The sequence below is a fragment of the Lagopus muta genome, chromosome 1 (genome assembly GCF_023343835.1).
Source record: "Lagopus muta isolate bLagMut1 chromosome 1, bLagMut1 primary, whole genome shotgun sequence".
Classification (NCBI taxonomy): domain Eukaryota; kingdom Metazoa; phylum Chordata; class Aves; order Galliformes; family Phasianidae; genus Lagopus; species Lagopus muta.
In genome coordinates, this window is record NC_064433.1 from 45,937,565 (window position 1) to 45,948,232 (window position 10,668).

Genomic DNA, 10,668 nt, shown 5'->3' on the forward strand with positions numbered 1-10,668 from the left:
TTTTGCTTGGAGAAGAGAAGGCTGGGGGGAGAACTCACTGTGGCCTTCCAGTACTTGAAGGGAGAATATTAGCAGGAAGGGGAATGGCTGCTTATGAGGATGGATAGTGATAGGACAAAGGGGGAACAGTTTTAAACAGACAGAGGTTTAGGTTAGATATGAGGAGGAAGTTTTTCACACAGAGGGTGGTGACACTGGCACAGGTTGCCCAAGGAGGCTGTGGACGCCTCATCCACGTTCAAGGCCAGGCTGGATGTGGCTCTGGGCAGCCTGGTCTGCTGGTAGGCAACTCTGCACAGAGCAGGGGGGTTGAAACCAGATGATCTTTGTGGTCCTTTTCAACTCAGGCTGTTCTATGATTCTTTGACTTGTAATAGTATTTGTTAATAGTGCAGAGGTTAGAAGTTAATTGTCAGCTAAAACCTCGTAACAGGTCATTATACAGGCCAATTTCAATAGTAGTAGTTTAAATAGTAGTGATGCTAGTTAACGAGAGACAGAACTCAGAACAGTACTAACTTCTTCAAACCGCGCCTGAAAACAGCACACGATTAAGAGTTGGAATGGTAGCTGGCTTGGAACAAGCAGCGCCCAGCTCCGACCAGTTGCAGGCTGCGGTCGCACAGGTAACGCTGCCGCCGCCTGTCACGAGCGGAGCTGGGCGTGCCTTGCGGTTGCCATCGCTTGGGGCTGCGTGCAGGCATGCGGTGGAGCCCGCAGCCGGCGAGTGGGAACCGCAGGGAGGAACTCCAGGGCCGCGGGCACACGCACCGTCGCCACGGTCCTTTTCTCGCCCGCGTTTTTTCCTCCAAGTGAGATGTACGCATCCTCGCGGCGTTACGTAGAACGCGGGGAACCCCGCCCTCCCCTCAGCGACAGCCGCCCCCTCCCCCACCTCGGGGAGGAAGGGCGTTGGCGCGGACCGCGCATGCGCGGCGGCACCGGCTCGCGGGGCGTCTCCGCCAATCGCCTCGCGGCTTCTTGCCCTGTGGCTCCGCCTCTCGCGTCGGCGAAGGACAAAGTCACCGCGCCGGGCCTGCGGTCAGCCTCTGCACCCAGCTGCGGCCGGAGCAGTGCTGCGCGCCCGCCGCCATCTTAGGAGGTGAGTTGGGTCGCCCGGCCCGTGGGGCCCGCTGCACGCCTGGGGAGCTGAGCGGGCGCCGGGTGCTCGGCCGCTGGGCCGTGCCCGTCGCGAGGCCTCGCCGCCCCATTGCGTTCTTTTCGCCCGCTTCAGGTCGCCATGTTCTCGTCCATCGCGCCCCTCGCGCGGCTCAACCCCTTCTACGCGCCGCACTTCCAGCTGTGCCAGGATGGGCTGAGGAGGCGCGCGGAACCGGCCGAGGCGCCCACCACGCGGCGGAGCCTGGCGGCCGCGTCCGCTACCGAAGGTAAGAGCTGGAGGGGAAGGTCGTGGCCGGGCCCGCTCCCCTCTGCCGTAGCGGGCCCGTGCCCGTTGGGGCGGGGAGCGGCCGGCGGCCGCTTGGAGGACGAGGAAGGGCAAGGGGGGGGGAGGCGCTGGCGGCCTCTTCCGCTCCCCGGCGGGGCGCGCCGAACGGCACCGCGCCTTCAGCGCCGCCGGCGAAGGACGCGAGAAGGTCCCGGATCGGAGCGGCGGTGTAGGCCCTGCTGATGGCTGCCCTGGGGCTGCCGGATCGCTGCTTCTGGCCCCGCTAGGCCCGTAGACCCTCGCTTTTGCCTGCGGGGAAGAGCAGCGTACAAGTCTGCGGACGTGGATGGGTCTGAAGATCCTTTTTGCGTGTGTGTATTTTAGTCGCGTCTCGACATCCACACGCGTTGTAGGAGCAGCTATTCTGTGTTGATATTTTTGTTTTTTTCTCCTTAGTAGTTTAGTAGATAGAGGGCATGCACGAAATAGCTGTGAAAAGACACAGTGATGCTCCTTAGATTTAAGTCCAAGCCCTTCCTGCGGGTTACTTAATCTCTGCTGTGACTTCCAAAGGTCAGACCTTCCTGTAGTGGAAGTAGATGTGAAAACTCACATTTCTATAAGCTGTCTATAGGAAAATGCCTGACTGCTTTTATTAAAAATTCCATACTATAAAATCTTGACAAGATTTCTTTTCTAAAGCCCTGTAATTACTGACGTCTGTTAGTGCTGTTGTATGAATGTCCGTGTAGCATTTGAAAAAGACAGAACTGAGTGTTCGCTTTCATTGAATTTAAAGAAACAAACCTTGGCTTTCAGTAGTAGTAGCATTGCTCCTAGCTAAATAAAGACCTAAATCACCATTCAGCATGCTAAATATATCTTGTATGTGCACTTATTTCTTAAAATTATTATGTTAAATCTTCATCCATTTTGTAAGCAGATGAAGATATATGTTTCTTTGTCTGTCCTGCTATTTTGTTAATTGGTACTCTTGATCTTTGTGTTGGGAGAGTAACAGAAGATATCTGAGCTTATGCAAGGTCACACAAAGTCATCAGTAGAACCCACAAGACCTTTCAAGTTCAGCTCAGGGCATCAGCCATAACGCAGCTCTTGGAATTTGTCCTTGTTAGTGGTTCAGATCTAAAGTAACGACAACAGCTATGTTACAGCTAGGATTTTTTCACTTAACAGAGTAGACATGTTTTTGTGATGTGTATTTATATTTAAGTAGCTTTAGTGCGTTTGTCATAAGTCAGCATCTACTTATGTTAGGATGTCTTTCCTGTAATTTCCTCTACTGCCGTTCTATTCTCAGGTAACAGTTTTTAAGGAAACGTGGTTACACTTCTGAAATAGAAAATAAGGTATCTAATGTGATTGTCTTTTATTTTCCTAATACTGCTCTGCTGCTGCAAACATAGGTACATGTAAAGAGTGTAAGCCAACCTGATAGTGGCTTGGTTTTCTGTGCTTTTGAATATCCTGTTGACCAATCAGTCTGAGTATCACTGGAATAAATGAGATAATTAAAGCTCTACTTACCTGTGTTCTCTACAGTGCTCTGCCTTACTGAGGAGTGCAACTTTTTAACAGTAAATTAATATAGAAAAGGGGGGGTGTGAAAGGGCAGTTCAGGTGTCTTGGCAGTGTGGGAAGTACAGTACTGTCATGCTGAAGGCTGAAGACGTGGTTAGACAGAACCGCCCAGTAATTCAGACCTGGAGGCTTCTCTGATTACACCTGTATAGACAAACTCATTTGTGTGTATTTAACCAGTCATTCTGATGAGTTTTAAACAGAGTATTTCTGCAGTCTGGAAAGCAGACAGCTTAACCATGCTATTTAGAGGTATGTGCAAGTCCTGGACTAACATATTTTCAGCTTTGGGTATTATCTCAGTTTTAAAAAAAAAAACCTCTTAGGTTATACATTATTCTGACTGTTAATTAATTCCTGTCTTTAAATTTAAGCTTAATGTTGCGTCTCTGATTTGAAATGTGTTGTTATTTCAGAATAAAGAGGAAATGAATTTTTATTGTCCTAATTTTGAAGAGTAAGTGAGAGATAAATGAGATGAAAGTTCTGGAATGTTTTGGGGAAGCTCTTTTACAATAGAGAAGTTGCAAGTTGGATAAACCTGTTAGTGTTAATGGGTGATTAGCTGATGGTGTTGTACATAATTGGAAACTTCTGTTCATGTTCATAAAGAAATTTATTTAAAACAGGATGATTTCACACGGAGCACTTTATGGAGCAGTTCTAGTTAAATATCCATTGATGACGTGTGGTCAAAAAGTTTCTTTGATTAACCTTTTCTATAACGTTAAATGTGATTATTAAATCTAATACAGTTCTGAAATTTCATTTAACAGAAGCTGTTTAAATCTCAATTTCTGCATTTGAAAGAAAAAGTCATCTACATGAAGGATCTGAAAAATACCTGAAAAAATACTGTATAAAGGAAAAAAAATATCCAGTCTTTGACAGATCTGTGTGGTCTCTGCAATCAGTGTGAGAGATTTTTCAGCCATAGTATTTCATTCCTTTAGGTAGTAGGGGCTTAAAAAGAAGTTTTGTCTCTAGAATAAATGCTTGTTTTGCTTATTTCCTTGATACAAGAAGATGCTTGATGTTGCGGCTTTGAGTCATAATTTGTACTAGTAGATATGGAATTATTTCAACACAAATATGCTGTGAGCTATAACCTTTTTCATTACTTTTTATTTTTTTCAAAGAAGGAACTCATGTTGAATGGCCTAGAATCCAATCTTGACAGTCCAGAAGGTGTTAAGTTAAGCGTAGGAGATTATTTCTGATATAACTCTGTATTTAAGTAGTATAGTGTGAAAAATTATTTGAATTTAATAATTTTGAGAAGATAGCACTGGATCAATTTTGTTTCTTTTCTGATGTTCATTACCATGTCTGGTTGAAATGTAATTTTTTTTTCCTAATTAGAATACAGCTGTGCATATGGCTCAGGCAGATTCTTTGTGCTCTGTGGTTTCGGTGGGATTATTAGCTGTGGAACAACGCATACAGCACTGGTTCCTCTAGACCTGGTTAAATGCAGAATGCAGGTTTGTTCTGCATGCGGTGAAGTTGATAAAGTGTGTTCAGTGTGAGATAATTAATCTACTAATGAAATGGAAGCTTAAACTATCTCTTGGACATCATTGCCCAACGATGCATGAAGTTTATGTAAAAGCATGGTGTGTCTTTATGTTTTGCTGCAGAATACAGTTGTGAATATGGCTCGCTCAAGTTTTATGCTCTTTGTGGCGTTGGTGGGGTCCTAAGTTGTGGCCTGACACACACTGCTGTCGTACCTCTGGATTTAGTGAAATGTCGTATGCAGGTTTGTATTAACTCAGACATTTCTTAAACTTTTTCTGTACGTAGCCAGCATATGGAGAGTTCACAGTACCTTTTCTGGATGCCACACAGCAAATAAATTGAGTGCTGATTGTCGAGCTTAATGCTGTGAGGTTAACAAAATACCACATTCAAGGGAAGCAGAGTCATTTAGGCTAACCTGGGTAAGTTAACTATGTTCAAGATAAGTTTAGCATACTATGTTTCCAAAACTACACCCACCACAAAGTTATTCTGTGCTGACTGGTGGGCTGCTCTGCAAAATTCACGTATTTCAAAAGAAGGAGTTTGTATCATTAGCGTTTTGAAGACTTAATTATGTTTTTAGCCTGAAGTGTTGTGCATGTTTAATTTGAGCCATTAACATTTTGGATATTGCTGCATGAGTTACAGCTTGGATAGTTTCTCATGATGACATTTTCAGTATAAAAGGTAGAACTTTAAATTGTAAGGGTGTCAGTGCTTGTGTCTGGTTTCCTAGTAGTGATAGGAATGGTTTCTCACTGAACTGGAAGAAGTGAAACCTCACTGCACTTAATTTATGAATACCAACTCCAACATTAAAACAATCTGGTAAACAGCTGTGAGTAAAAACAGTAATGGGTTTATTCAGGCAAATCTGTGCCTCAAGAACATAGCAAATTAAAGCACACTTGTAAATCCCTGGAAATGTACTGAAGCTATTAACACTTCAGTATTGTATAGACTGACACCAATTCTGAAAGTGGCAATTTTGTAATGGTAGAACTCCCTGAATGAGGACCAAACTACTAATTAATCAGAACTGTTAATCACACTAGGAGGACCGCCTGTGCTGTTCTTTAAAACTGTTCTTCTAGAGGGCCTTTAGCCCTCTAGAGAAGAACAGTTTTAAAGAACAGCACAGGCGGTCCTTCAGCCCTCTAGAGGGCTTAAGGGGGGGGGGGGAGGGGGGTTGTGTGCTCAAGAGAATCTTAAATTCTGGTCTCGAAGTATTGATTTTGTAATGCACTGGGCAGACCCATGGTGCATCAGATGCAGGCAATGTGATGCCTTTTATAAATTTCCCTTGAGGCTCAGCCTCAATCTCTATTTCTGCCACAGAGGAAAAGCTGTAGTTGCATACATGTGTTATTTCTGAAAGTGTAGCTTAAGTGAACTCTTCTGTTACAGTCAGTGCATGTCATGAAAAGCCAAGATATGTAGTTTGACTTAGGCAAAGATGAGCTTTGTGGGAAGGAGGAGATTGATCACGAGTAGAGAGGGTGTAGCATCTCAAACAGTTCTCAATCGGATTGCAAGTTGGGTTATTGGGCAGAAGGCCTGAGAGTCACGCAGCGCTGCATATACCACTGGGAGCAAGACCTCATAATTCATAAGCTTCGTTGGTTTTGTAGGTGTGTTTTACTTGGGCTTCTAGTCCTGGGCATCCTTTGAGATGAAGTTGGTTATGCTTCCCCTTCTCTAGAGAAGATTCCATTTGGCTTCCAGTGTAACCTTGTAAAACCTGTCAGCATTTATCTTTTTACAGGTCCTATAAGAGAGCATGTTATTAATCCTCCCTAGATTCTCCAGGAAGAAAACTGTTTCCTGTCCTCACATGTACTTTTAAGAAGAGGTAGTCTCCTGTGTAGATGATAATTAGACATGACTCTGAAATGAATATAGTCTAGTTTTACTGTACCCAGTTAAATATTGAATGTTCTGAAATTGACGTGTTTAGGTAAATTAGTTCTCAGTCAGTGGATAGGCTGCAAGTTAAAGAGTTAGTCGCTGCCGTTTCACACGCATGTCCTTTGACTGTCTTCTAAAAGGATATCTTCCTTTTCATCTTCCTGGGGAAATGCTGGATGAAAACAAGTATGAAAGGCAAGTGGACATGACTTAAAATCTGTCAGAATGACATGCTTCAGAGTTTCTGTTAAATGAATTGTTTGCTTTCATGTGAAACAAATAGTCTGGTTGGCCTTTATTCTTAGATCTGATGCTCAGAGTACCAGATGACCTCCAGAGATCTTTTCCAGCGTCAACGAAGGTTTTTTTGTGTTCAGAAAATATTTTGAATGTAGCCCTTACTGCAAAATCAAAGTACAAGTGCAGAAGTTCTTTACTCTTTGATCTACCTATCTTAGTCTAATTGTTTTGAGGGATCAAACTAATAGTGGACAAATAACCTTTTCTGTTTAAGAATCAGGGGAATCTTCAGGCTTTGTATTTGGTGTAGGTGTTACATGTAGGGTTGATAAGATTGCTGATAAAAGCTGTCAAGATTTTAAAGAATCTGATCTAAACAAAATTATGCAAAAATAGTGCTATCAGTGTTAGTGAGTCTCCTATGTACAAAGTCCTACTTGTCATGTGGAAAATAAATACAAAGCAAAATTGAGGCTGCTTGTTTCCTGAGTATTGAAGAACATACTGACTATTTAAAGTTAGGGATTGAGACTAGCAAGTAACCCTTGCAGTTACATTAGTGTAACCTTGTGGTGATGATGTTGTCCAGGGGAATCCAGCTGTGTGAGGAATTCAAGAATTTTCTATTCCAATTGGAGGTGTGAGAAGAGAAAACAATGTCAGATGTCAAGCAGTTAACTGTCTGTTCTGTTTAGGTTGATCCACAAAAATACAAGAGCATCTTCAATGGATTTTCAGTGACAATCAATGAAGATGGATTTCGTGGCTTGGCTAAGGGATGGGCTCCAACTTTTATTGGATACTCCCTGCAGGGGCTTTGTAAATTTGGTTTCTACGAAGTTTTCAAAATCCTGTATGGCAACATGCTGGGAGAGGTAAGCATTAAGTACTTTATGTGAAACTGTGCATCAGCAACGTAACAGTACTACTAGCAGAGAGGAATCAGGAAAAGTACAATTCATTAATGAAAATACGTTTAATTCACTTCAGGAAAATGCCTATTTGTGGCGTACTTCGTTATATTTAGCTGCATCTGCCAGTGCAGAGTTTTTTGCTGACATTGCTCTGGCTCCAATGGAAGCTGCTAAAGTTCGCATTCAGACACAGCCTGGATACGCTAACACTCTGCGGCAAGCGGTACCTAAAATGTTTGGAGAAGAAGGCATTTGGGCGTAAGTTTTTAGTGTTTCCTTATTTTTTTATTTTGACTTGAATTCTCATTTTTTAAAATATTTTTCCTGACAAAGAACCGTTGCTAAAATCAGTAGTGGCTTTAGCTTACAACACTTGTTGGTCTTTCTAGTTCAGGATAACAACTTAACGCAGTTAACATAAGGGAAGCTGTGCTGAGCTGGCTGTTAGTTCCACATGCTCCTTAGATCCATCTTTGTGAGTATCTTTGTGCTGAGTTCTGCTGGATAACATCAGTTTCTAGCAGTTCCAGTCAAAGTTGCTCAGCAACTTTTTTGGTTGTACAGTCGAAGATGCTTGAGTCATTGGCATGTGAGAGAAATATAACTGCATGTTAGCTTTCTGTTCTGATAAAAGTGACTGTAAATACATGAGTCATTTACCGCTATCAGGACGTGGCTGGTATGCAGACATTGAACCTTGCTGCACTTGTAGTAGCCGTGCTTCATTACTGCAGTGCATTGTGATCTGAAATGTGACAACAAAAATAGCTGTGCAGAGTAGGGATCAGTTAAATTCCTGTTTTGCTGTTTGCAGGTAGTGCACAGAAATGAATAATAGAAATATGTTCCTGCTCCATAGGTATTGTGGCAATTTGACCTTACAGTGTCAATCTGTTAGGAATTGTTTTGCTGATAGCAGCAGTAAGATAATGATTTTTTTTCAGATTTGAAGTACTTCTTCAGTACTACAGATAATCAAACAGTTTCTCTTCTTGTTAAGCTTCTATAAAGGTGTTGCTCCACTATGGATGAGACAGATTCCATACACAATGATGAAATTTGCCTGCTTTGAACGTACTGTTGAAGCTCTCTACAAGTATGTTGTTCCCAAGCCACGAAGTGAATGTTCAAAAGGAGAACAGCTGGTAGTCACATTTATTGCAGGCTATATTGGTAAGAAAACTTTAAATCCTGCTCTTGAAAGCCACACATTTTTCTCTATCTCAAATAGATGTGAGAGTGAGGGAATTTGCGTGTAACTTCAGCAAGTGCAGGTGAAAAGCCTGGATTCAATCTCTGATTGGAACGAGTGAGCCTGTAGTAGGATAGTACTCTCAGTTATTCCTGTGTCTGCTATGTCAGTGCCTTAGTTTAGAAACAACAGCTGGTTCAAACAAGAAAACTTGCATCTTTGCGAGGCTACAAAAGAAACAGGAATGTTGGAAGAATGGTAGAGAAATCTGAGTGGAAGGGTGATTGTGCATTTGCAAAGATTTAAGATGAGTTTTCTTTTGACAGAAGGGGTAGGGGTAATCTAGCTGGTTGAGGTGTTTCCTAATAGTCATATAACCCTAATAAGAACAGACTTCTTCAATATCAGGAGACTTGAAGTATCTCCTGTGCAGTTTGTTAGTGATCTAGGGAAGGTGTTAATTCAGTTGGCTATGTTTACTATGCGCAGTAGTAATGCAGATAAAACACCACAGAAGTGATGTCAAATTATTCTTTCAGCTGGTGTGTTCTGTGCAATCGTTTCTCATCCTGCTGACTCCGTGGTATCTGTGTTGAACAAGGAAAAAGGCAGTTCTGCCTCACAGGTTCTTAAGAGGCTTGGATTCAGAGGTAAATACATACCTTCATGCATTTTGGGTTTAGTGTCTGTGGTCATTTGTGTTCTGGAGGGGATTTCTTCTTCCTGGTTTCTTCTGCTCATGGCCTGTATTTTTGTTCTGCAGGTGTCTGGAAAGGTCTGTTTGCTCGTATCATCATGATTGGTACCCTGACTGCGCTACAGTGGTTCATCTATGATTCTGTGAAGGTTTATTTCAGACTTCCTCGTCCACCTCCACCTGAAATGCCAGAATCTCTGAAGAAGAAGCTTGGTTTAACTCAGTAGACACCTCATGGACTGACTTCGCTGGCTGTCCAGTGATGAGTTTCATGAAACTTTTATATATTTGACTATGTGGAAAACAAACTCTATATGGTGTTACTATTGGCTGTACCCTCATCCCACATGAGGGTTTAAATTCTACCACTGTCATTGCCTGAAATAAATGAGAAACAGAGTGCTTAGTGTCTGTTTACTACTGCATATATGAGCTTCATTTCACAGCAGCAAATGCCTCAGATACTTCCCAAAATGAAAAATAAAAAATAGGCCTTTCTGCACTTCAAGAATTACAATTGTGAAGCGGCAGCAGCAAAATAGGCTTTCATTGTTCCCAGAGTAGGGCCAAGGAACCCCATGCAGTATTGCAGAAACTAACTGCAGCTGTATGCTTTTTTCCAGTCCTGTTTCACCAGCTATTTCTGTAAAACAGATTAATTGCAGTGATTGAGATAAAAATGCAGTCTGATAGGACATCCCAGTTATAGCATCTGCGTTCTCCATAGATTTGAGGGAGAATCTTACACTACTCAGAACTCTCTGCATTGGAGTAGTCACTGCAATGCAAATTATGCTTACTTGACTAATTTCTGCTTCTCTTGGCTTTGAACTGCACCAAAGATGTTGTTTTGGCTGTACTGTGGAATTAAATTGCAGCAGCTACTTTAACAAGCGCAAAGCTGACATAATAAAGTTTCTCAGAAATATTCAACCACTAAAAGATAATTAAAAATGGCTTGTTTCTTCTTGGAGGGATTGAACATGCCAACTTTTTCTTAACCTTTGGTATTTCTGTAGTTTGATTTACACTCCTGTGCCCCCCTGCCTTTTTTTTCACTTAATTATGTTAATACTGAGTTTTGGTTGAACCATACATTTCTGAATGCCTGATTTTGAACCTTAATGATTGAACCTTATGATTTGAACCTTAATGAGGAAATCTTAAGCTTGTAGGCATGCAAGGAGAGAATCCTGAAAATATT

At 42.4% G+C, this 10,668-nt stretch overlaps 1 protein-coding gene and 1 non-coding gene across 3 annotated transcripts; both read left to right on the forward strand.

The window, feature by feature from the left end:
• The first annotated feature begins 968 nt into the window (after positions 1 to 968).
• On the forward strand, positions 969 to 9,864 carry SLC25A3 (solute carrier family 25 member 3). Of its 2 annotated transcripts, none has more exons than XM_048933578.1 (8): positions 969 to 1,102; positions 1,235 to 1,388; positions 4,352 to 4,473; positions 7,357 to 7,536; positions 7,652 to 7,833; positions 8,576 to 8,748; positions 9,307 to 9,417; positions 9,531 to 9,864. In XM_048933578.1, the coding sequence occupies exons 2-8, from the start codon at positions 1,241 to 1,243 to the stop codon at positions 9,689 to 9,691; spliced, it is 1,077 nt and encodes a 358-aa protein (XP_048789535.1). In that variant the 5' UTR covers positions 969 to 1,102; positions 1,235 to 1,240; the 3' UTR covers positions 9,692 to 9,864. The 2 variants fall into 2 exon arrangements, with proteins under 2 accessions (XP_048789535.1, XP_048789534.1); XM_048933577.1 differs by lacking the exon at positions 4,352 to 4,473 and adding an exon at positions 4,630 to 4,751.
• LOC125688528 (small nucleolar RNA SNORA53) lies at positions 8,027 to 8,267 on the forward strand. The gene has a single exon (XR_007374786.1). It is a non-coding gene; the product is annotated as a small nucleolar RNA SNORA53 (small nucleolar RNA).
• Positions 9,865 to 10,668: the final 804 nt, after the last annotated feature.

Excerpts from the sequence above, each read along its gene's own strand:
- SLC25A3 (XM_048933578.1), top strand. The coding sequence starts at position 1,241 with ATGTTCTCGTCCATCGCGCCCCTCGCGCGGCTCAACCCCTTCTACGCG. Across the intron at positions 4,474-7,356 it reads TGGTTAAATGCAGAATGCAG|GTTGATCCACAAAAATACAA; the intron begins GTTTGTTCTGCA and ends TGTTCTGTTTAG. Across the intron at positions 8,749-9,306 it reads ATTTATTGCAGGCTATATTG|CTGGTGTGTTCTGTGCAATC; the intron begins GTAAGAAAACTT and ends TTATTCTTTCAG.